The sequence below is a fragment of the Haemaphysalis longicornis genome, unplaced genomic scaffold (assembly GCF_048455015.1).
Source record: "Haemaphysalis longicornis isolate Haplotype H1 unplaced genomic scaffold, Haemaphysalis longicornis Haplotype H1 scaffold_10, whole genome shotgun sequence".
NCBI lineage: Eukaryota > Metazoa > Arthropoda > Arachnida > Ixodida > Ixodidae > Haemaphysalis > Haemaphysalis longicornis.
In genome coordinates, this window is record NW_027526204.1 from 6,432,675 (window position 1) to 6,453,134 (window position 20,460).

At 48.1% G+C, this 20,460-nt stretch overlaps 1 protein-coding gene across 1 annotated transcript; it reads left to right on the forward strand.

The window, feature by feature from the left end:
• The first annotated feature begins 1,004 nt into the window (after positions 1–1,004).
• LOC144157590 (DNA-binding protein inhibitor ID-2-like) lies at positions 1,005–8,439 on the forward strand. The gene is made up of 2 exons (XM_077688430.1): positions 1,005–1,549; positions 6,980–8,439. Exons 1-2 carry the CDS (start codon positions 1,205–1,207, stop codon positions 7,082–7,084), a joined length of 450 nt encoding a protein of 149 aa, XP_077544556.1. The 5' UTR covers positions 1,005–1,204; the 3' UTR covers positions 7,085–8,439.
• The last annotated feature ends 12,021 nt before the right edge of the window (positions 8,440–20,460 follow it).

Below are 20,460 nucleotides of genomic sequence, written 5' to 3' on the forward strand. Positions count from 1 at the left end.
GGATTATGTGGAATCCACACACGGGGATATGGGCCAAGGAGGTGTCAGGGAAGACGATGAACCCCACGAGGTACATGTGCCAGTAACGAGCTTGGTGATCTCAGCGCTCGGACCTGCGTTCCCATCGGCTTCGACCCTGCGAATAAACTACCTCAACCGGCTATCGGCGTGTCGGCTTTCTTCTTGACAATGACTTCGACAATGACGACAAGGATAATCCTGGTAGCCTCGTATTTTTGCGTGTCGTACTGTGTTGTCGTATTCAGCTGTCGTTATTGTGGCAGCTGGCTATGTCACGACATCATGATGGCTGTCGTAGCGACAGCCAGTTCTGTTGTGACTACAGGAATGTCTGTCGTTGAGAAAATTTACTTTGTCGTTAACACATAAATGTGTGTCGTAGCAGATGCCTTTGTCGTAACAACAGGGCTTCTGTTATCACAACAAAGTTTTTTGGCGTACGACAGGAATTATTGTTATGTTTCTACGGTACTACTGTTGCCATTTTAAACTGAACGCATTAGCTCCCACCAGGGAGGAGATATTGCCGGCATATCTTGTCAGGCTAACTCGGCCTGACCCAACAATACCCCCTATTTGGCCCAACTCTACCGGCGACGTTGGTGGGCGAGGCTATTTCACATTTGATGTAAGCCGGCTTGTGGTTATCCCGTACGTTCTGCATCTGATCGTTGGAGCATACGTTTAGAGACATACCAAACGAAACTACACTAAGTTCGCATATGCACAAGATTATCGCGCTTTCAAACGGTTTAATGCGTGAGCCCACTTCGGGCTTAGATCACGCCTCTGTTGCAGTGACACAAGTGAGGCAGCCGGGCAGCAGCACCGCTGGTGCGCTGCCACCATGCGCGCGTGCTATGCCAACCTGCGCTGGCGCGGTGTGGCAGCCACAGGCGCAACCGCGGAGCTGCCACCCCGGGTGCGGACCGGGGACCGCCCCCGCGACGCCCCGCCTTCCCCGCGGGAGGAGGCTCAGCGTCAAGCGGCAGCGCTGTTGCAGTGCGGGCCAGGCTGAAATTAGGATCGAAACATCCATACTCTCCCTGTGAGGTTTGTTCAGGGCTATCGAAAGCGGTTGCTTTCTCCGTGCTCTTTTCGGTGGCTTCGATTGTGTGGCGTCATCCTGAACAGTGCTTTTGTGCTCGCATTGCACTACCCAGTCGTTCATCGCGACCGTTGAATGACCATGAAGGCTCAGAGAGAGCAACAGCGAGTGACCAACCGCTGCCTGGCCAGGCCGCGTAACGGCCGTAGGGAGCGCGACCTGAATCACGAAGAGGTGCAGTCGCTGCTCGCCAAGCTCAAGGAGCTCGTGCCTAACATGCCACGCAATAAGAAGCTCTCCAAGCTCCAGATCATCCAGAACGTCATCGACTACATCCTCGACCTGCAGATCGCCCTCGAGACGCACCCTCCGACTCACTCGTCGCACGTGGTCGGTTCTGGTACGAATCCAACGAGGCAACCGCTCGGCAACTTGCTGCCTTCGACCAACGCTGTCATCAACACTTGCTCGCCGCAGAAGGTAAGCCGCACCTTTCTCACTCGGGACACCCGGACATTCCCGCGTGGCCTACTACTAAAATTTTGAGTTAACGTTTTCGGTCGTCCGCCTGCCCTATTACCACGTGTGCGAGCTACAATAGGTTTACTAACTTCTACCGTGACACTCTAGACAACTTTGAGGGACTTGGCATGACCAGATGTTGCGTTTATTTTTTTGCTGAATAGTTCGCCAGGGTCGAAGGAAAACCTGTATTTCCACTTCGCGCAAAAGGTGTGTTCTTTTTATGGCTGAGATCATTGCCATGCTGGGCTACGTTTTATCTTACGATTCTGTAACATTTCCGAATTTATTCATCAAGTTTTTTCCTTGTAATTTGCTGAATGAAGCTTCCCCAACTTCTTGATCGAGACTAGACATGTACACGTTACCCAACAAAGTAGCTGAATACCGTTACTCCATCAAAAAGTAACTAGATACGTTACTATTTACTGATTCTCAAAACGAACGCGTGAGTCGCCAAAAAGTAACGCGTTACTTTTCACGTTGCATTGACGACCAAATGCACAACTGTTTTGTTTCATGGTTTATTGTTTTAGTTTTACTAGTCATTGAACGTAAGCAGTAGCTGCCGTTTGAAGTTTTCATCGGGTATGTTTCCATGATTCCTCGAAAATACATCTCCGGCGGCGCTGAAGAGTCGTTCTACCGAGGCGCTCGAAGGAACGGCCGTGTTGTGCTTCAGGAAGAATGGTAAACGTTCGGGACCTGCGCCTTCACTGAGGTCATCGGGTACCCATCTGGCACAAGGAGAGACCGGGAAAGTTCCTCCGGGTCGTCGACGGACGCTGACAGTGGGAAACTAAAAAAAGCCGCCAGCTAGGTCAGGTTTCTCTGGGCACGTGGTTCCATCCCTGAATTCTTCAAATTTTGACAGTTCGTCTGTCACCAAGCTTCTAGTCTCGAGGCGGCATGAGCTATCCGCGATCCACGGTAGCGTAAACTGGGGGACGATATTCACCGCCAAGATCACCTGCCGATCGTTCATCACATGAAAAACCTGGGAAATGTAAGAAAAATCGAAGTTTTTTTAGTTATTTATTGATTAGTATTTAGTAATTAGTCTTACATTCACGTTCACCCTGACGGCCGTTTCAGTTACATGATATTTCTGAATTAAATAACACTTGTAGCTCCAACTTTGGGGCTAGTAAAGAAGGGCTGAGGCAGGCCTTCCTGACAAACCACGAGCGAAATTGCTTTACAAAGCGAGATGTAATGAACAATACAAACACGACAACGGACATTTTCAAGTAAAAGCGTGGACATTGATATAACATGCCGCAAATTCTCACCTTGTCTGAATGTCATTCAAGAGAGCGGAGAAAATAGGCGCGCAAAATACCAGCCCCTTCGATGCCTGCTACTCCTCAAGGATGAGCACCGTTAGCGTTGGTAGCTGGCACCCGAGAAACATGTACCGTTCGCCTTGAAGCACAGCCAGAGCGCAAGCAAGGTGCTCCGTGACCTGTGCAAGAAGAAGCTTTCTTTAGGACTGCTTCTCCGCGTGGGAATTGTACACGCACGTAGTATCGGGCATTCCGGCATACCATTGGCATGACAGTATTCACATTCACTGACTTGTGAAATTATGTACTCACGCCGCAGTACTCCTGCTATCCAAATGACTGGTATCCCAAGCCTTCGGAACAGCACCTCGATGTCTATTCCCTCGTTGATAACCACTGCCTGATGAAATTATTTCTAGCGAGTTGGAACTGCGCGTAACGTGTATATGCCGCGGAACGTTTTCCCGGTGTCATCGGCTTGCTTTAATTGACCCTGTAGGGCATTCCACAGGGCGTTCCACAGGGCATTACATTTTTTGAACGCGCCCCTGGAAGCTCGTACGTAGTACCCGTCATTCTTCTCAGCTTGTCGAGTATCTTTAATTGCGAGAGGGTTCAGTGTATTGGCGGCGCAGCGATGACGTGGTGGCAGTTGCCTTGCAGTCATAGGGTCGTCCTAGTCGTCATGCAGCCCGATCAACTCTTTGGGCTGAACGTCATCGCCGTCTTCAGTTGCTTCCGCGCTTTCCCCGTAGACCCTGGTAATGAAAGAAGAGGTGTTGAAAATGTGAAGTCTCGTAGATTAAACTTTTGGAAGACAACGGCTGTCGGAAAGTGCAGGTTCAATACAGTGAGCCTGCAGTACTTTTGACAACATGAATGGGCGCTTACTTGAACGCTTTAGCAAATTTTGTATCGTTGTCAGTAATGACAATTATGACTTTTCCGGCAATTCCATACTCGACGAACATATCAAACCATTGGGCACCCGGTCAAGGTTAGCCTACCCGTCATTCTACGGCAAGCTAAAGTGGCCGCTCGGCGTTCCAATGTCACCGGATTGAGCCATAGTGCCTTCATGCCCAAGGAATCCCCGAAGATACAAAAAAGGTCAATTCACACGAATTATTCTTTTCTCACCCCACTCCTCGAATCAGGGTAGTGCGGAAAAATTACGTGTGAGCTGTTGACAAACAGTCGGCTGTAACAGCAATATACCGTATATCTTCGAGGCTCCTCCTCGTTTTAAGTTCACCGCAGCTCATCTCAATTCTCTTCGCCAACATCCGCCGAGTCAAAGGCCTTTGTTTTGGGGTCTGCGAGTGTACCACTTTACAAAAAAGGCTCTTCCACAATGCTGAACGTGCGAGAACCCTTCACCATGAACTGGGCAACGAGATTGTCATACTTCTCTTGAGATATATGGTGACCGGTTGCCGAAGTGTCAGTACGAAATTGCTGAAATGGCAGTTGGTCAGCGGCGGATACTGAAGCTTCACTCGGTCATCGTTTCAAAACCGAGCCTTCAAAGTGTTTGAGACTCGAGGAATGGAGGGACTGAAACAATAAAGCGAAAGGCTATACTGGCCAAATATAGGCACAGTTCTAATATGGAAAGTTATTTGCTGTTGAGAGACAGTAAACTGCTGCAGTAGTTGCCATTCGCGATGTCTATACGCATAAAACACACGCATTGCGGAGATTCAAACTAGTCACCTTCACGTGCTCTTTCAAGTGTGAATAACTTGGCGACGCGCTGATCTCCTTCAGCTTCGGCAAGCGGAGCAAGCATTTGAAGATTATGCAACCATTGTCTTTTATCTCCTTGCCCTCAATTAGCGATGCTTGCTGAGGCCACGCAGACGTCACGGACAGCCCCACTGCTAGCTTGTCGGTCGACGACTCACTGCTGAAGAGTTATCAACTTCTTATTTATAAAAAAAGATGGTCACGTGAAACTGCCACACTGCTCACGTACTGAAGAGGCTACCAACCAAGATTATCCAGCATTCAACCCGGATGGGCTAGCGGCAGGAAAGACGCTCCACGACTTCTCCTGGGATGTACCCTAGTCTTGGTGTTCCTTATCTCTTGTTCTTCCTGTTTACGTCAGTCAACTGACGCATTTAGCGACATCCGTTGCTGTGCCTTGCTTTTCGGGTTGCACTCCTACCTTCATAGCACATCGGCCGTTGCTATCATGACGTTACCCACATGTGGGTACACGTGGGTAACATGTGACTGGGTAACATGTGGGTAACACGTGGTTGCCTACATGTGGGCGCCCGTGCTCGATTAGTGGTAATCCCGGCTGGCTGTTGGTTTATCGGGCAGTGCGCCGAAATTTGCGTAAATTGATTGCTACGTTAAGAGGCCGTGATAATCGTGGCATCATCCTTTATAGAAAAAGACGCTACGACCACCAGAATGAAGAAAACTGCGCTGCTACTTTCAAGGCAAGCATCACCGCAATGTGCCTATAGACGCATACACAGGTTAGAATAAAAACAAGCTGTTTAAGTGGTGTTGTACACGTTACTCCTCAGAAGTAACGAGATACCGTTCCTCGTTGCTTGGCTTTAAAAAACTAAATTCATTACCCTTTACTTTTGTTCAAAAAGTAACTGAAGACGTTACTGGTTATACCAAATAGCATTTAGGTAGAAGTGACTCGTTCCTTGTAACGCGTAACGTACAGTCTTTGTCAAAATTTTCTAGGCCGAGCCGAAAGAGCGCAGGCCGCAAAAAAAAAATTCAATGTATACAAGCTTACCTCCCCAGCGAGACTGAAACGTTTTATGCCGGAAAGCTAGAAAAAACACCTTTAGTTCTGACTGTTATTAAATTATTTTGTCAAATTTAAAGATAAAGCTGGTTCTTTGAAGTATTTGTGGTGCAGAAGGCTTAGGATTGGCCTAGAAAATTATGACAAAGGGCGTACTTGCCTGGTCAGCGTTCCGATGTGATTTTTATTGCGACAGTTATTGTCTCTAAGGTAAATTGTCTCCGCTTGAAGGTCTGCAGTCACTTTAATGATTGGGTGCGGGCTGCTAGCGTCTGAACTACCGTGGAAACGTTGTCAACACGATACATGTAACCGGCGAAAATAAAGCAGGCTCCGCCACGGTATACGTGGTCAGGGCGTTGCAACGAGGGTAGTTTCGATTTCCACTGAGCATACTTACCGGTTATTTAGGTGATACCGATTTTAAGGCAGTAACCACTTCTGTTTAAAAATAAAGATATATGTTCTCGGTCAAGACGCCAAGACATCCTTCACGCTTACAAAAATTTTCTTCTGGTGCCATCACGGCATGCAAGCAGTTTATCATGGTTGGCTTTGGATCTGGATTTGGAATAAGGCGGCGGCCGTTCGTCCTAACGTTGTACAAGGAAACGTTGAATTCTTCGGGCTTTCATGTCTTTTCCAGTTTCGCTCCGGCCTGGAATGGAGTTTTCCACGGCATGAGCTTGCGCTTCAAGACTACGGCTTGTGTTCACAAGACCCGAAGTACAGGCACTTCTATGATACTCATACAACAAAATATGGAATGGGAGAGTTGATGCGTACTCGTGAATTACTGGAATTCAGTTGGTTCATGCTTATATTCCTGTTCGGCTTGTGTATATTACCAGCTGCATTAAAACGACCCTGAGCTCACAGTTCTAGTGTCGTTTCTTTTACTTATGTCGGTCTCATACTCACACTGCTGCTGATAAATCAGGCGCCTACATTAAGCCTAATGAGGGTCCCATATAATCGTGTTAAGATAGACAGCATTCGGTCTATGGATAATTTTTGGGCAGTCAACTGCTAGATGGCTTGCTGTGGCCCTTCGAGACAGCAAAAATAAAGTAAACCAAAGCGTGAATCTCCTTGCGACAAACCTTCGGTATTTACTGTCTATTTTTCTTCGAAGCTAACCCTTCATATCTATATATGAAGAGTTGGCTCTGAACCCAGTAATTTGCGAATGCGTCAATTAAGAGCTGACTGGATGTAGCACTCGTGCGGGAATGTTTAACTCACGGTGTTTATGGTTGCCAATGACTGCAGTGCCATATAGGTCCTATAAGAGCCCCGTTTCATCCGTTTCTGCAGGTAGGCCGCACCACGGAGGAGGAGGTTCCTGCCAACCTCGTCAACCTTATGTCGGCGGCATTACCATCGCAGTACCCTGTCCTGCACAGGAATTGTGACACGTAGACGAGTTTGGACTGTCTTGCTCGCATCTCCTTTTGCGTGTCTTCCTTGTGGCGTTCGATCGTCATAGTCCTAACGGGCGCTCATCCCAAACTGACAAGCCTGAACTCGGCGTATGGTGTCGAGTTACTGGTTTTTTCTTCTTTTTACGCGAGTTCCACACAGGAAAGATACGGCTTCACCTTGAAACGCAACAGCAGCCACTATGATCCAGGTCGTATCTGTGCGAATGAACGTATCTGCGGAAAGCTATTCGAAGAGAATGGTCCTGGCGTACCGCAAACAAATGTAGCGGTGGTGATTTGTTGCCTGAAATCTAAAGCAGTGCACGTTGTGCAGGCAGCGTGCGCCACAGAATAGTATGCTTTGTGCTTATAGAAGATTTTGGCTGGCAGTTGGAGCCGCTAGTGAAATGCTCGTTAGGCCATGAAACGTTTAGCATCGGGCAACTCATCTCAGGCATACTCCGGACAGTGGGCCTGCCCGAGTGTTCTGCACAGCAACTACGAAGCTTTCCCCGTGTCCACATCTGCCGCCAGGTGACACCGAGATACATGTGGACTGTAGGAGGATTTTTAGAATGAACGCGGTAAACGGTGTCAGCATTAATTTCTAGAATGCGTTTCCGTGTCCGTGTACGATGCCACACGGCGTAATCCGCCGCGACGAGCACCGAACAAATTTGTAACGCCAGAACGCAACATGGTCTCTCATGTGCTCATAACGTGCAATACAAAGTATGCTTTCCTCCGGTGCGCACTTGTTTGTCTGTTGTTGTTTCTATGTTGGTATGGTTGTACACATTGGGCAAAAGTGACAATACGGTCACCGTGTAAAGCGTCTAACGACGCATCGCTGTGGTATTTATTTATTTTTGTTTTCGGTCTGATGGATGGAAAACAGATTCATTTATGGCAATACGTACGCACGACAGTGTACACTGAATACCAAAATAAAGGACGCAATGAATACCCAACGCTAAATACGCCAATTAGTCATTTCCAGAACTAATACAGTTTTATATTCCTGATCTGGTCGCTGGTCCCCAAATCTCTCCCCATAAGTTTTACATTGTGCTGTTGGCTGCTTGCAAAGGCGCATAGCTTGCCTTTTATTTATTTTTTTTTTTCAAGCCCGAAGTTTCTCAGTAACGTTTTGTTTTTAACTTTTCATGGGACCGATCTTTATGGCCAGTGCAGGAACCACCTACGTTGTTGCATTTAAAACGAACCAACGCAGTTGGAGCGCAGTAGTGCGCCCGTGTAATGATTGGTTATAAATAATTCCCTATATTATTCGTATGAACAAGAAACAGTGACCTTCATTTCCTGAATAAAAAATGTTGCGCGCTATGGCTATGTTTTCTATTGGAGCCCTTTTACACCGCAGCGATAATTCCACAGGTAAAAAGGAATTGTCCCGCAAAATTTTAAAAAAGATTGAATTTTACCGCTAAAATAGTCTCCGCCCCTTTAAGATTATTTTTATTGCACTTTACACTCTTCCATTTCAAAAGGTCTCATGGTTGTTCCAAACTAGTCAGTGAAGGCCGTTCGCAACACATTGAAAATGTCTGCGATCTCGGTTAACCATAAGAACAAATCCCTGTGATCAAACTGCATAGGTGATGATGAAACCGACGATATCAGTCAACTCTAAAAATGCCTTCTCCGTTAGGTCATGGCGCAATGCAGATTGACGTTTCCACTGCATGATGTAACGGCACACAACTTAATTTTGGGCCAAACTGAGCCAAATTTAGGCCAAATTCACCAAGTTAGCTTCTTCGGACGATGGGATTGGTAATTCAGATGCCCTGTGGCAAAGCCTGCTTACTCACTTTTTTAGACTGTATATATAGCCTATATTTGTTCCCCCGCCTAAAGCTACGTCACCATAAAAATATTTTTTATATCGTGCAAAACATTGTTAGTTTCTTTGTTTTTTGGCAGACACATGCAGACTGGCGCACTTCCCTCGACAGTCTCCCCAGGATTGGAGTTTTCCGTGGCTGGCTGGCACCAGCTGTTCTACTCACGAGCTGCCACGTTCAGTGTCACACGGCACGCACCAAGCTAACTCTTGTTCCTCCTTGGCGGGACGCCTCAGTGGCAACTCACTCAGATCCTGCTCCAGAAACCTTGGTTCGAATCTCGCACTAACCAAGACGTGCTCTTTTTATTGCTTTATTTTGCACGAAGGTGTTCGTGACTTGTCCACCTTGGTGGCACTTGAAAGACTTTAAATCAGGAGAAGTGGCCTACTGTGTACCACCCACAGCCTGCGCCTGTGCTCGCACACCGTCGGTTCGGGCAGCTACCTACACGCCCGGGAGTTTCAGTGGGCGCCGCAAGGGGGCGCGATAGCTTGTTAACAGCGGAGCTGTTTAAAGGGGTCCTGAAATACCTTCCGCCGATGCATGGACGTACATGTAACCAAATAAGACAATGTATTAGCAATCTCCTCCCGCAAGGATTTTGTTAAAGCGATGAGTATTAGCTGAGAAATCGTAAATCAAAAACCGCGCATTTTCGTCGCGCCGCGTTTCCTCCTCTTTTCAACTGTTGACGGCGCACGAGCACTCCCTCCCATGATGCTGCGCTAGTCAGCGGTGACGTACTTCCGCATTACGCTCCTCCGACTGCCGTCTGCTACGGGCAAGTTTTGTTGACACCATGAATTCCGCACTCCGCTCAAGGATGGATAAGCGAACGAAAAATCTGGCCGCATGTGTGCGGTGGCCTGGCTACAGTGAACTAGAATATTCTAGTTCACTCTAGCCTGGCCTTGCCCTTTCGCGGTGTGCGTTTCTGCAGTGCAGCACGTGACTTTTAATCGGCGGCGAACTCGCAGCCGCTGGGGAGTATCTTGCGCTCGGTCCCTTTCATGCACCGCGCACTGTTTATCCAAAAAGCGCCGTATTAGATGTGGCCCCGCTGGTGCCGGGTCTTATTTTGCGTGGTAATTCCTGCCGGCGCCATGTGAAAAAGGCGTTTTAAACCGATACAGAACCCGTGCACAAAACGCTTCAATCATGTGACCAGTTCAGCTTGGGGCGACGCGTGGTGGAGAGCGGCAACGTTGGAAAAACATGCTCCGGCGCGGCTCTGAGCTTTCTAGCGCTGGAGCGAGCGCCTTTCTTTGACGATCTCAAACATCGGTTGCCTTGGCAACAAGGCACAAACCGCCCCAGAGGTCACTTACGGTTGCGTGATCCCGGTTCAGCTCGGGGCCCCACCTCGCGACATGTGGGCACTGCAGACGTACGACTCACTCTCATTAGGAAGTGTGAGATGCGCTTGGCATTACAGGAGGCGATGGTGTGTGTGTTGTGGACGCCTTTGTTTCGCGATGAAATGCGACGTTGTGCTTCTACGGGTGGATAGTGCTTCGCATGGTCTGGATTATCTTTCTCGAGTGACGTACGACTCAACCTCGCATGGCGTATGCGCAGTGTGCGTGGCTAAAAGCCATCTCTGCTTGCGCGCCAGAGTTAGTGACTTGCTGTTCGTCCCCGCAAACCGCGCGCGAGGTGAGTGCCGAATTTACGACGGGCAGGAGGAGGCAACCCATCGTCTGTCAATCGCGGTTCAGACTTGCAACGCATGTTGTGACGTTGTGTTCGTTCGAAACGCATTTCTGGATTGTTTTGAAGTGGAAAAAAATGTATCCGTCAAACCCGGGCATTCGGCTCAGGGCGTTCTGTGCGATTGCACGAAAGAAGTGCCATGGGGCTTCAACGCTTTCTTTATGGAACGTACTCCGGTAAGAGAATATCCATGTCGTGTTATGACCGTGTTGCATTCAATACGAACGGTTAAGCGTTTGTTTACACTTGTTTCGTTTGTCGTAAAATGTCCAAACACTCCGGCACTACGCTGGCAGATCAGCCGGCGAGTCGACGCTGAGCAGACGACTCATCTCTTTGCCGGAAGTGCGTGAAAAAGCCGCCCAATAGCAGGATGTCTAGCTCATGACGAACATCTGGGAATCGATGATGTAAACATGTGAAGATGGCGGCGTCCAAAAACACGAAGGAAAGGGTGAGAAAAAAGCGACAAACTTTGCAACAAAAGTGTGAGCTTTCCGCTGCGCGTAAAAGAGTAATACTTGGCCCAGATGACCTTGACGACCCAATCTAACGGTTGCGTTACTTCATTTAGTGTGCTCAAAATGCCTTTCAGGGCCCCTTTAAGGTTAAGCTTGTCCCGCCAGCGGTAGCAAAAAGCAGATAATAACAGTGAATAAAGAGTGCGCGCATGTAAAGGGCGCACCCCCGCAGATAGGGTTTCATAACGCTGAAGATGGCTTTCGCGCCTGCTCCAGTGTAGGCCCAATGTGCATATGCGTATATGCGCCCCTTATTATACCGCTGTAAAGTGATAGCCTTTGCTCGGCTACGAAAACGCAAAAAATTTGCGCAGCTCTCTCTCGGGGCGCACGGATGGATATACAGCGGAGCGGGGGGTCGACCAAGCTTTTTCACCCCTAGGGTCCGTGGTCAGTGCGGGGAACCGATCCGAACGACCTTGTAAAATCCGGATAGACTTGGCCTCACCCCTCAACAGATAGCCTACCCCAGCAAGAACATCGCAAAACTCACAAAACTTAGCAAAACGGAGAGAAGCTGGGTCGACCCCAGCTGCGCTGTTTTTCCAGCTTTGCACCACTAGTGCGAGCAACGGCCTTTTTTTCTGACGTTCAACGCCGCCCGCGATGTCACCTTTTCTGCGTCATGGGACGGTCCAGTACCCTGCTTAATCGAGTAGGACAATTGCATGCCGAAGCGACTGCATATTTGGCGTATCGCAGCCCCTTGGCGTAGAAAGTGCAGGGCGGATTCCATCCCGGTCGTCTCAAAACGCACGGGCGCGCGACACAAGACGCCAAAGGGTGTGGTGCAGTTCGGGACTGGCCCTATCATTGCCTCAAGTGCCCAGGCCCTTCTTGTATCGCCTTCATTCATTCATTCATTCATTGTTCTTCCTGTCTTTTTATTTATTTATTTATTTATTTATTTATTTATTTATTTATTTATTTATTTATTTATTTATTTATTTATTTATTCATTCATTTATTTATTGTTTACAGACAATGCTGTTTCAATGCACAAGATATAGCACGAGTGGGTACATCAAACAGTAAATCAAACTTCAAATGAACTGAATCTGTGTTTACTCATTTTTTTCACAAGCTGCTCATTAGTTTTTTCCCCGCAATGAACCATACAAGCTGTTCCGAATATCAGCAACGATGGTAAACGAAAGAGTACTTACGAAATGGCGCAGCTTTGACACTTTCAATCCTGGTTGCCATGAGTGAGAGCAAAGAGTATTCAGGGTGTCCCAGCTATCATGCGCCAAGATTTTAAAAGAGTGATGGCCTTATTCGAACAAAACCCAGTAATTTTTGTTAATTAGGGTTAATTAAGTAATTGTATTTATTAATCTAACTCGAGAAGTGATGTGCCAATCAATAAATTGTCAAAGAGGCAGTAGGGGCAGCGACGAACTAATTGCGTACTCATTTATCCTGACTGATAAAGAAATCCCGCGAGATATGAAAAATACCATGCGATTGCGCTCCCGCGCGCATCATAAAGCAGTGCCCTCGAACGGGCTGCCTCTGACAGCCAAAATGAAATCAACAAAATAAACAAGAAATCGTGACCGAGTTTGTGCCTTATTTGCCACGAGAAACTTGTTGTTGTTGCTCCTTCCATGGCATTATCAAGGTGATGGGCTGTCTCTTCGGCCGTGTGACAGGGAAAAAGCACTTGCTTGCAATCAGCATATTTTGGGGGCGCTGGTTTACGATGCGGGTGGGAGCGCTGTCACGTAATACTTTTCATATTTCGGGGGTTTCTTTATCAGCCAGAAAAAACGTGTACGGAGTTAGTCGCGGAACATACCGCAGTTAGACGCCTCTCGTGGTTACCTACCTACAAGTGCCTCATTGACAGTTTATTGATTAGGAGAGTACTTCTGAATTAAGATAATAAGTTACGATTGCATAATTAATCCTCATTTACGGAAAAATTCTAGCCCGTACTCCACCCTACTAGAAATATTATGTCCTAGGTTTTATTTCATTCTTCTTTCTTCTTCCATTCTTTCATTCTTCTTAGGTTTCCTTCCATTGATGTTTTTTTTTTTAATCTTGGTACATGTAGATGGACACCCTGTATTTGTGCCGAGTGCTTCGTGAAAGTTTCCCTTTGTTTGAGATTTCGCAGTCTGCTGTCAAGTTATATCCACTGGATGATTGCATTGATCATTTCGCTCGAACCGAAGGCCCCACAGAGAGAGCCCAGCTGGCGTGCCAGCGATGGGGGACCAAGCGCCAGCGCAGCAGCCGTTGAACCCTCGCCTAGTCACATAGTTAACTTGTGCTCAAGTGCACGCTGATGCAGCTCAGTGGGCACTGAGTGATCAAGCGAAGGCGAAACAGCCATTTGCCTTCGCCTGCTTACGTGGTACAGTAGCGGAAGGCTCCGAGCTGGCGAGGTGACTATTAAGATGCCGAAGTGGCTGAAAAGGCTAACCGACACTTAGCGGCTAAAGGCCAATTGTGACCCGCTGGGAGATGTATCGCATCACGTTTTCTTGTTTTCATGCGTGTTTTTTTGTGTCCTTTTGCATAACCCAAGTTGAAGCCTAGCGTGTGTTTCGTCTTTTCTTTCTTTCCTTCTTTGTCCTGTGTTAAAGTTCGCTACAAGTATGAGTTCATTAGCGTTGCAGAGCTTTTGCTCTAATTATTCAAAAAAATGGCGTAAAAGGAACAATATCGTCCCGTGGCAACAGGGCACGAACCATGGTTCAATGCGAAGCAAGGTTGCAAAGCGCCCATGCGAGAGCCCGCACGCAGGCTGCGCCCACAGCCAGCTCGTTCGCCACCGAGGCAGGAACCACACGGCCATGTATCACTCCTCGCTTCATCTTCCCCTCGTAACACTTCCCCTCGTCGAAGCGGACCAATCCGGTCGAGGTAACAGTAAACGTACTTGTGAGGTGACTACGCGAGATGATAGGACAAGAAATAGTGAGGAGCCATCGCCGCCACATATGAGGATGATGCTCTTGGTGACCACCGGCCACAGAACAGCGATGCCCGTCGATGCGATGAAGCAATGTTCAAGGACCTTGGATACGCGACGGAGAACTGTTCGGGGGGGGGAGTCGCCAGCGGCGGGTCAGGTCGGTTGTTCTTGGCGAATCATGTTCACGGGACATGAAGCTAGGGGATGGTCACGTCCATGCCTCACCGGGATGTGGCAGTCCCACACGACCCAGGAGGGTCGATCGCTTCAGGGGCCGAGATGGGTTCAAGCTGGAAGGCCAGGACGGGGATGAATGGCGCAACCTCGACCAAGTGGCAGAACGAGTGACGCGAAGCATGGTTGAAGGTGATGAGCGATCAATTGACATTATCATTTGCAAAGCGGCAATGAGAGAGGCCGCGCAAGCTGCGCCCACACCAAGATTCTACCACAGGGTCATGTACTACCACTGCTCGCTTCATCTTCCTCTCGTAACAATATTACGTTTGCAAGATCCGCGCATGGCACACCCAGGAAGCAAATCGGTGCTTTGACGCAGCTATTGATAGCTACGCACTAGAGTCTTACGTAGCAAAGGGATATGTTCAATTGACTTGTGTCGACGAAACAGTGGTTCCATCGATAATGCGCATGCTTGAGATAAGCAGAAAAACTGCGCTCATATCGACGAAAAAAAAACCGTTTTGCTTTTTTTCTGTATGGCCTAGAGCTGAGTTATGTTAAGCACAATGTAGTGTGATCGTACAACTGAAATGTCAGAGGGGGATGTTTAAGCGGTTAATTTGCAGTCTTTTGCAGAGTGCTTAAGCGTGCATTTTAAGAATCCCAGTATCCTATTTTTCTAAGCGCCCCAATTGTTTCGATATCATGATGCCACTCAGGTTATGACTAAAGGGGAATTTTAGCGGAAAACCGTCGATACGATTTTCACCAGACCTAGAAAAAAATGTAGCAGCCGGGAAAGCGTAAGAGTGAAGAAAGCCACGAAAATTGGCCGGCGTCTAAGTGTCATCATTAAATCACCCCCTATCTAGAGCTTCATTGTTACACACTCGGTTTGTGCCCGTTCCGCCAAATGTAGCGGTATTTTTTTTGCATTGTTAAGTGCACATTTACTCTGGCCAAGAGCAAATAAGACGGGCGTCAAGTCTTGTTAGTCGTCGTAAAATCACGGCACTACTCGCCTGCCGTCACCATATTTATACTCGTGAAGGTCGATAACAAAATCGGACGTCATGAAATCCCCGTACCACTCGCTCGCCGTTCCGACCGTCTCGCTGTGCGAAGACGCTAGTTGTGATACGCAAAATGAACGCAAACACTGCCCCTTTGACACACAAGGATTTATTTTTGCAACGTGAGCCTAACGCTTTAAAAAAATCGAGAACAGAAGCTTGCTGTTTCTTTCGCCCGCTGGTAAACACCCCTCGCTTCTCAATAACCTGAAAGGCCACAAGCAGACCTAATAAAAACTACGCTGATCCATCAAGCAACGGTAATATGTCATGCAAATCATCAACAGGCGTGCATATGGGTGCACTATAGTTTAGGTTTAAAAATTTTGGATTGCGTGGTTCAGTGATGAAACATGTTAAAATAGCGCTGTAGAGGCGGTACAACAAAGAAAATACTACACTGGACTAGCGCTGGATACCAACTGAATTTTTTTACCACACACAAAATAGGATATACAGAAACAGCGCATGCGCGAACAACGGGGGAAGCACCCTGGTTACCAGGAAAACAAATCAGGTGAAAAAACCAATCAGGGGGAAGTGATTTGTTTTTAAAAGAAGAAGGAAAAGAAATGGACTGGGGATATTACTGAGCTCTCATCGGAGCTCACATGCATTTAGCACAGTCCGGAGCGGGAGTAGTAGGGGAAATAGGATAGGAGAGAGAATAGTATAGATTAGAAAGGTGAAGAAAGAGTAGAGAAGAGTAGTTCCACTGTGGTCGATTCCGTCGCACAGAACACAACACGAACACTGATGGCTGGCGTAATGCTGCGTCCGGCAAATGAGAAGCCTCGAAGGGAACGGTGACACGTGGAGGCGAGCTTGGTGCGACGAGGAGCGAAGTCTGCGGCAGTCCTACCCGCTTCAGAGTTCGCTGGGCGGCCGACAGACGGGTGCTGGAGGGGGGGTAGGGGGAGCTTGCACTCGAACGCCCACACCAGCAGAGCGAAAGCCGGGCGACATCCAAATCAAGGGCGACGGCCCCCGTGGACAACGTGTCGCCGAAATGAAGTCCCTCCGAAGCAGAGGTACGCGAAAAAACACGTTAGCTCAACTCCTAAGCGGTGACCGAACTCCCGTGATGCATTCCCAAAAGCTACCTCCCCGAGAGTACGAAGTACCCGCTAATCTAGACGCTTTCCTTCTAAGTTGCGAAGAATTCAACACCGCAGCTGTCGCGTTAGCATTGCATAAAAGTTTATATTAAGTAAGCTACCTACCACTCGAACAGCTTTTACACAGCAAAGTTGCAACGCCGCATTCACTGCAACGCATAGAGATAATATACCGTAATTACCCTATTCTAACGCGCACTTTTTTTCCGGAACAATAGGTCGAAGAATCGCATGCGCGTTAGAATCGGATACGAAACCGAAACTGCCGAAACAACGGAAATTTCGTCCCGCCCATCGCCATCGCCATCTCAAGATGGCGCCAAAGCTTTTAGCAACGATTTTTCGGACGCAGGAAGCATAGGCGCCGAGGCTTTTCTATCGGCGTTCACGCAAACCGTCAAATCGTTCCACTTGCGCGCTTGATAACAGCAGTTGCAGCAGGGGCTCTCACGCGTTCAAAACGAGCGGGCGCCTCTGGAGAAGCTCGCAGGATGGGCGTGCGAGGCGTGGCCCAGGATCCCATCGACCATGGTTGAACGTCCGTTATGAAGTGTGGCATCGCGAACGCGTTTGACGCCACCAAGGACGAGATGTTGTGGTCAGCGGAGAGCGACGAGGAGTGAGATGAGTGAGATTACTTTGAGAAATAAATCGCCCGTTTCTCTCGCATTCGCTTTCTTGCTCACAAAGTTCCGTGCGCGTTACAATCGGAGGTGCAAGTTTTTTCGGTTTTTTTGCCAGGAAAATCGGGTGCGCGTTAGAATCGGGGGCGCGTTAGAATTGGGTAATTACGGTACTGACTCTAGAGGGAAAGCGCACCGCTAAGCCAATGCATTGGAACCGTACGACACACAGTCGCAGACAAGATACAACTTATACAACAATTTGAAGGTTGCCAGCTGAGTTTTTGCTTACTAAAAACAGCGAAAGCGATGCGTATTTATCTGGAAACGTGCTGCTGTGGCGTACACAGCTAGCAAAGCATGCCGGGATTAATTGTAACATGGCGGCCCGCTGGCCAGGCGGATTTTGTGTAGGCGGCGTCGACAGCATTGCGTAGTTTATCTCCTGTGGGTAGGTAACCGAAGTGTTTTCGGTTTAGCGTGCGACTTATATGTACTGAGACTATTTGAGCAAGACGTGGCAACGCTCACAGAACACTTGCGCGCAAGCCCGAAGGCGACTGATCGCATGGTCCGTTCTTAGGCGCAGAGAAAATGAATGTCCGTCATGATCTCCGTTCATTTGCGCGCCGTGCCGCTTTATATGCCATTCTGTGACATTGCGCGAGGCGCTCAATGCTTTTGAAACGAAGTGAAGTGAACTTTAGCTGAAGTAGCTTTAGCTGAATGTGAAACCTTCATTGACACAAAAAAAAAAAAAAAAAACGTTATCGCATTGCCGGTCAGTGGTGGTCCCTTTGAAGCACATGAACGAAAGAGCGGCCCATCGCAGGCCAATGGAGTGGCAGAATGCATGCCGAGGGAGTATGCGAACTACAGTAAGCGGCAGGTCCCCGTTTCCTTTCTGTCTGTATTTCTGAAGTTCTTGCTGCTTTCCCCCACTTCAAAGGAAAAGCTTGCGGGACTGAATGGGGGCGGTAATTTGCCGCACAGAGCGCGCGGAGAGGGAACATTCACCTATTGTGACATGATTAAAAAAAGAAACCGCATTTCGTTACCTATTTTTTCGTTGCACCTTCGCGAAAGTTTGAACCACGGAGAGCTGTATGAAGTTCCATGAATAACACAACTTAAACGGAACGATTATAAAAGCTGCTTTTATTTCTTTTCGAACGGGAACGATCACTGGCAGCCACTTCATAGCCTACTACTGAACGTGAGGTAGCCAAGTACAGATAGGAATCGCTGTTCCGGAGTCAGTTGAGGGGCAATAATTGAGGTTCTAACGTGAAGCAAAATGACGGCCTCGTAAGCGCCTGGGGAGGCAGTTGTTCAGCGCCTGCATCCGAATCGTACACGTTTTGCAGGCACGCACATCCGAGCTGGAGACTGCACGCACAGTGCGAAAGTCAGGCGCAAAGCGCTCACCACTTTCTAGCACACTTAAAGGAAATCAAAACCAAAACTGAAATACACACTTATTCTAATTGCTTACTCTAATTAGTTGGCTAATTACAGCTTTATACAATAAAACATTTTAAAAGAGCTAGTACTATTTACTGAGGCAATTGTTTGTAACTATTTTGCTTCGGTCTTTAAATAATTATTCAACCACTTTCTAGCAGGCTTAATACAGTCGCTCTGGCAACCATGGGAATCGAATCATGTCAGCGCCCACGATTGGTACGGTCTCAGCGATCGCTTTACCCCCCTGCTGCAACGGATGCCGCCAGGATGTAATTCGTTGGTTGCTGCCGCCAACTCCAGGAGGCAAAAAGACAACGGGCAACGCTGTGATGGTGGTATTATGGCTGCGCTTGGGTTTAGCATGGTTTCAGTACACGGGCTGGCCGGGCAGCTTTTCCTCTAGAGCCAGAAGTATTAACTATGTCTGGGAGGCCGCGCTCTTTGCCAACTCACCTAATCTAAAAACGCTGCACGCACCATTAAAACGGGGCGGCGGCGCTAACATCACGCACTTCCGGCGTTCCGAAGTGAAACTTCTGTTGTAAGCACAGTAATGATGGTGATAGCAGTTTCGACGGATGACCACCTAGTGACTGGTCGCTTGCGGCTCCTTGTAGCCACTTCAGTAACAAAGCCTGGCCAGGACTCATCAAAAGCCAAAATGGCGGTGTCCAAGCGGCTTCGGAGGGTCACTTTGCGACGCATCATATGGGAACGGGTCCGTAGTTGCGACGTTACAGCGGGGTTCGCAATACATTATATCCTATGGGAGCTATGCCGGGACCGATGACAAACAACGTTACAGCCAGGAAAATGAAATAGTGAGGAACGCAACAAGTGGGTTCTCTTTTTATATATTTGCGTTGGTATTTATTCGACTCTATTGTTAACCAAGTACTCTCTCGTGTGAGAAGGCCAAAGGCAAACAAATGCCTTATGAGGCCATGCCACTCTGGAAGATATTTGCCTAATGTAAGTTAACCCGCTGACCTTGATTTGATTGTAGGGTTTAACGCGCCGACGCAACGCAGTCGATGAGGCGCGCCGTAATGGAGGGCTCTGGATTAATTTTTAGCACCTGGGGATCTTTAACGTGCGCCGAAATCTCGTACACACGGGCGTTTTTGCTTTTCGCCTCCATCAGAAAAGCAGCCGCCGCTGCCGGGAAACGAACCCGCGACCTCGTGCTCCGCAGCGCACCGCCTTAGCCACTGGGCCACCGCGGCGGGTTAACCCGCTGACCTACCTTTCATTTCTGATCTGAATGAATGAATGAAGGAATGAGTGAATTCTTTATTTCCACTTATGTATCAAATCAAATCAAATGATTTATTTGCCATCATACATTGTAGATGGGAGGGCGGCGAGAAAACAGCTGCTCCCAGGCAGCTTGACCAGCCCACAGCCCCTGATTTATTTGGTTCAACGCAGCTTCACAGTTGCACATCAGTACAGTGCATGTACGTGGCATTATAAATGAACTGAACACACCGGAGGATAAAAAACAAGCTCCAGTGACAATAAAAATACGGCATAGCAAGAAATCACAGGAAGGCATCAAACTTAGGCACTATACATGAGCCGGAGATTCCGGTAAGAACAAGAAAACAAATCAAAACCATCTACTTTGCAGGCGTTCAAAAGAGACGCTAAAGTGTAAGATAAACGCTGTTGACCGGTATTTAGACGAGCAGTATGCGCTAACCAGTTTTCTGTATATCTAGTTGGGTACATCTATATGTCCATCTGTGTATACAGATATTTTCGCATAAAGTGGCGGGGCCAAGGACAAAAGCTGTACGAGACAGCTTGACTAGCCCTTGGCTTGTCGGGAAAAAAGCAAAGACAAGGTGATCAGCACTTCAGACAAGTAAAC

Coding starts and splice junctions, on each gene's coding strand:
- LOC144157590 (XM_077688430.1), top strand. CDS start 1,205: ATGACCATGAAGGCTCAGAGAGAGCAACAGCGAGTGACCAACCGCTGC. Junction 1,550..6,979: donor ACACTTGCTCGCCGCAGAAG/GTAAGCCGCACC, acceptor CCGTTTCTGCAG/GTAGGCCGCACCACGGAGGA.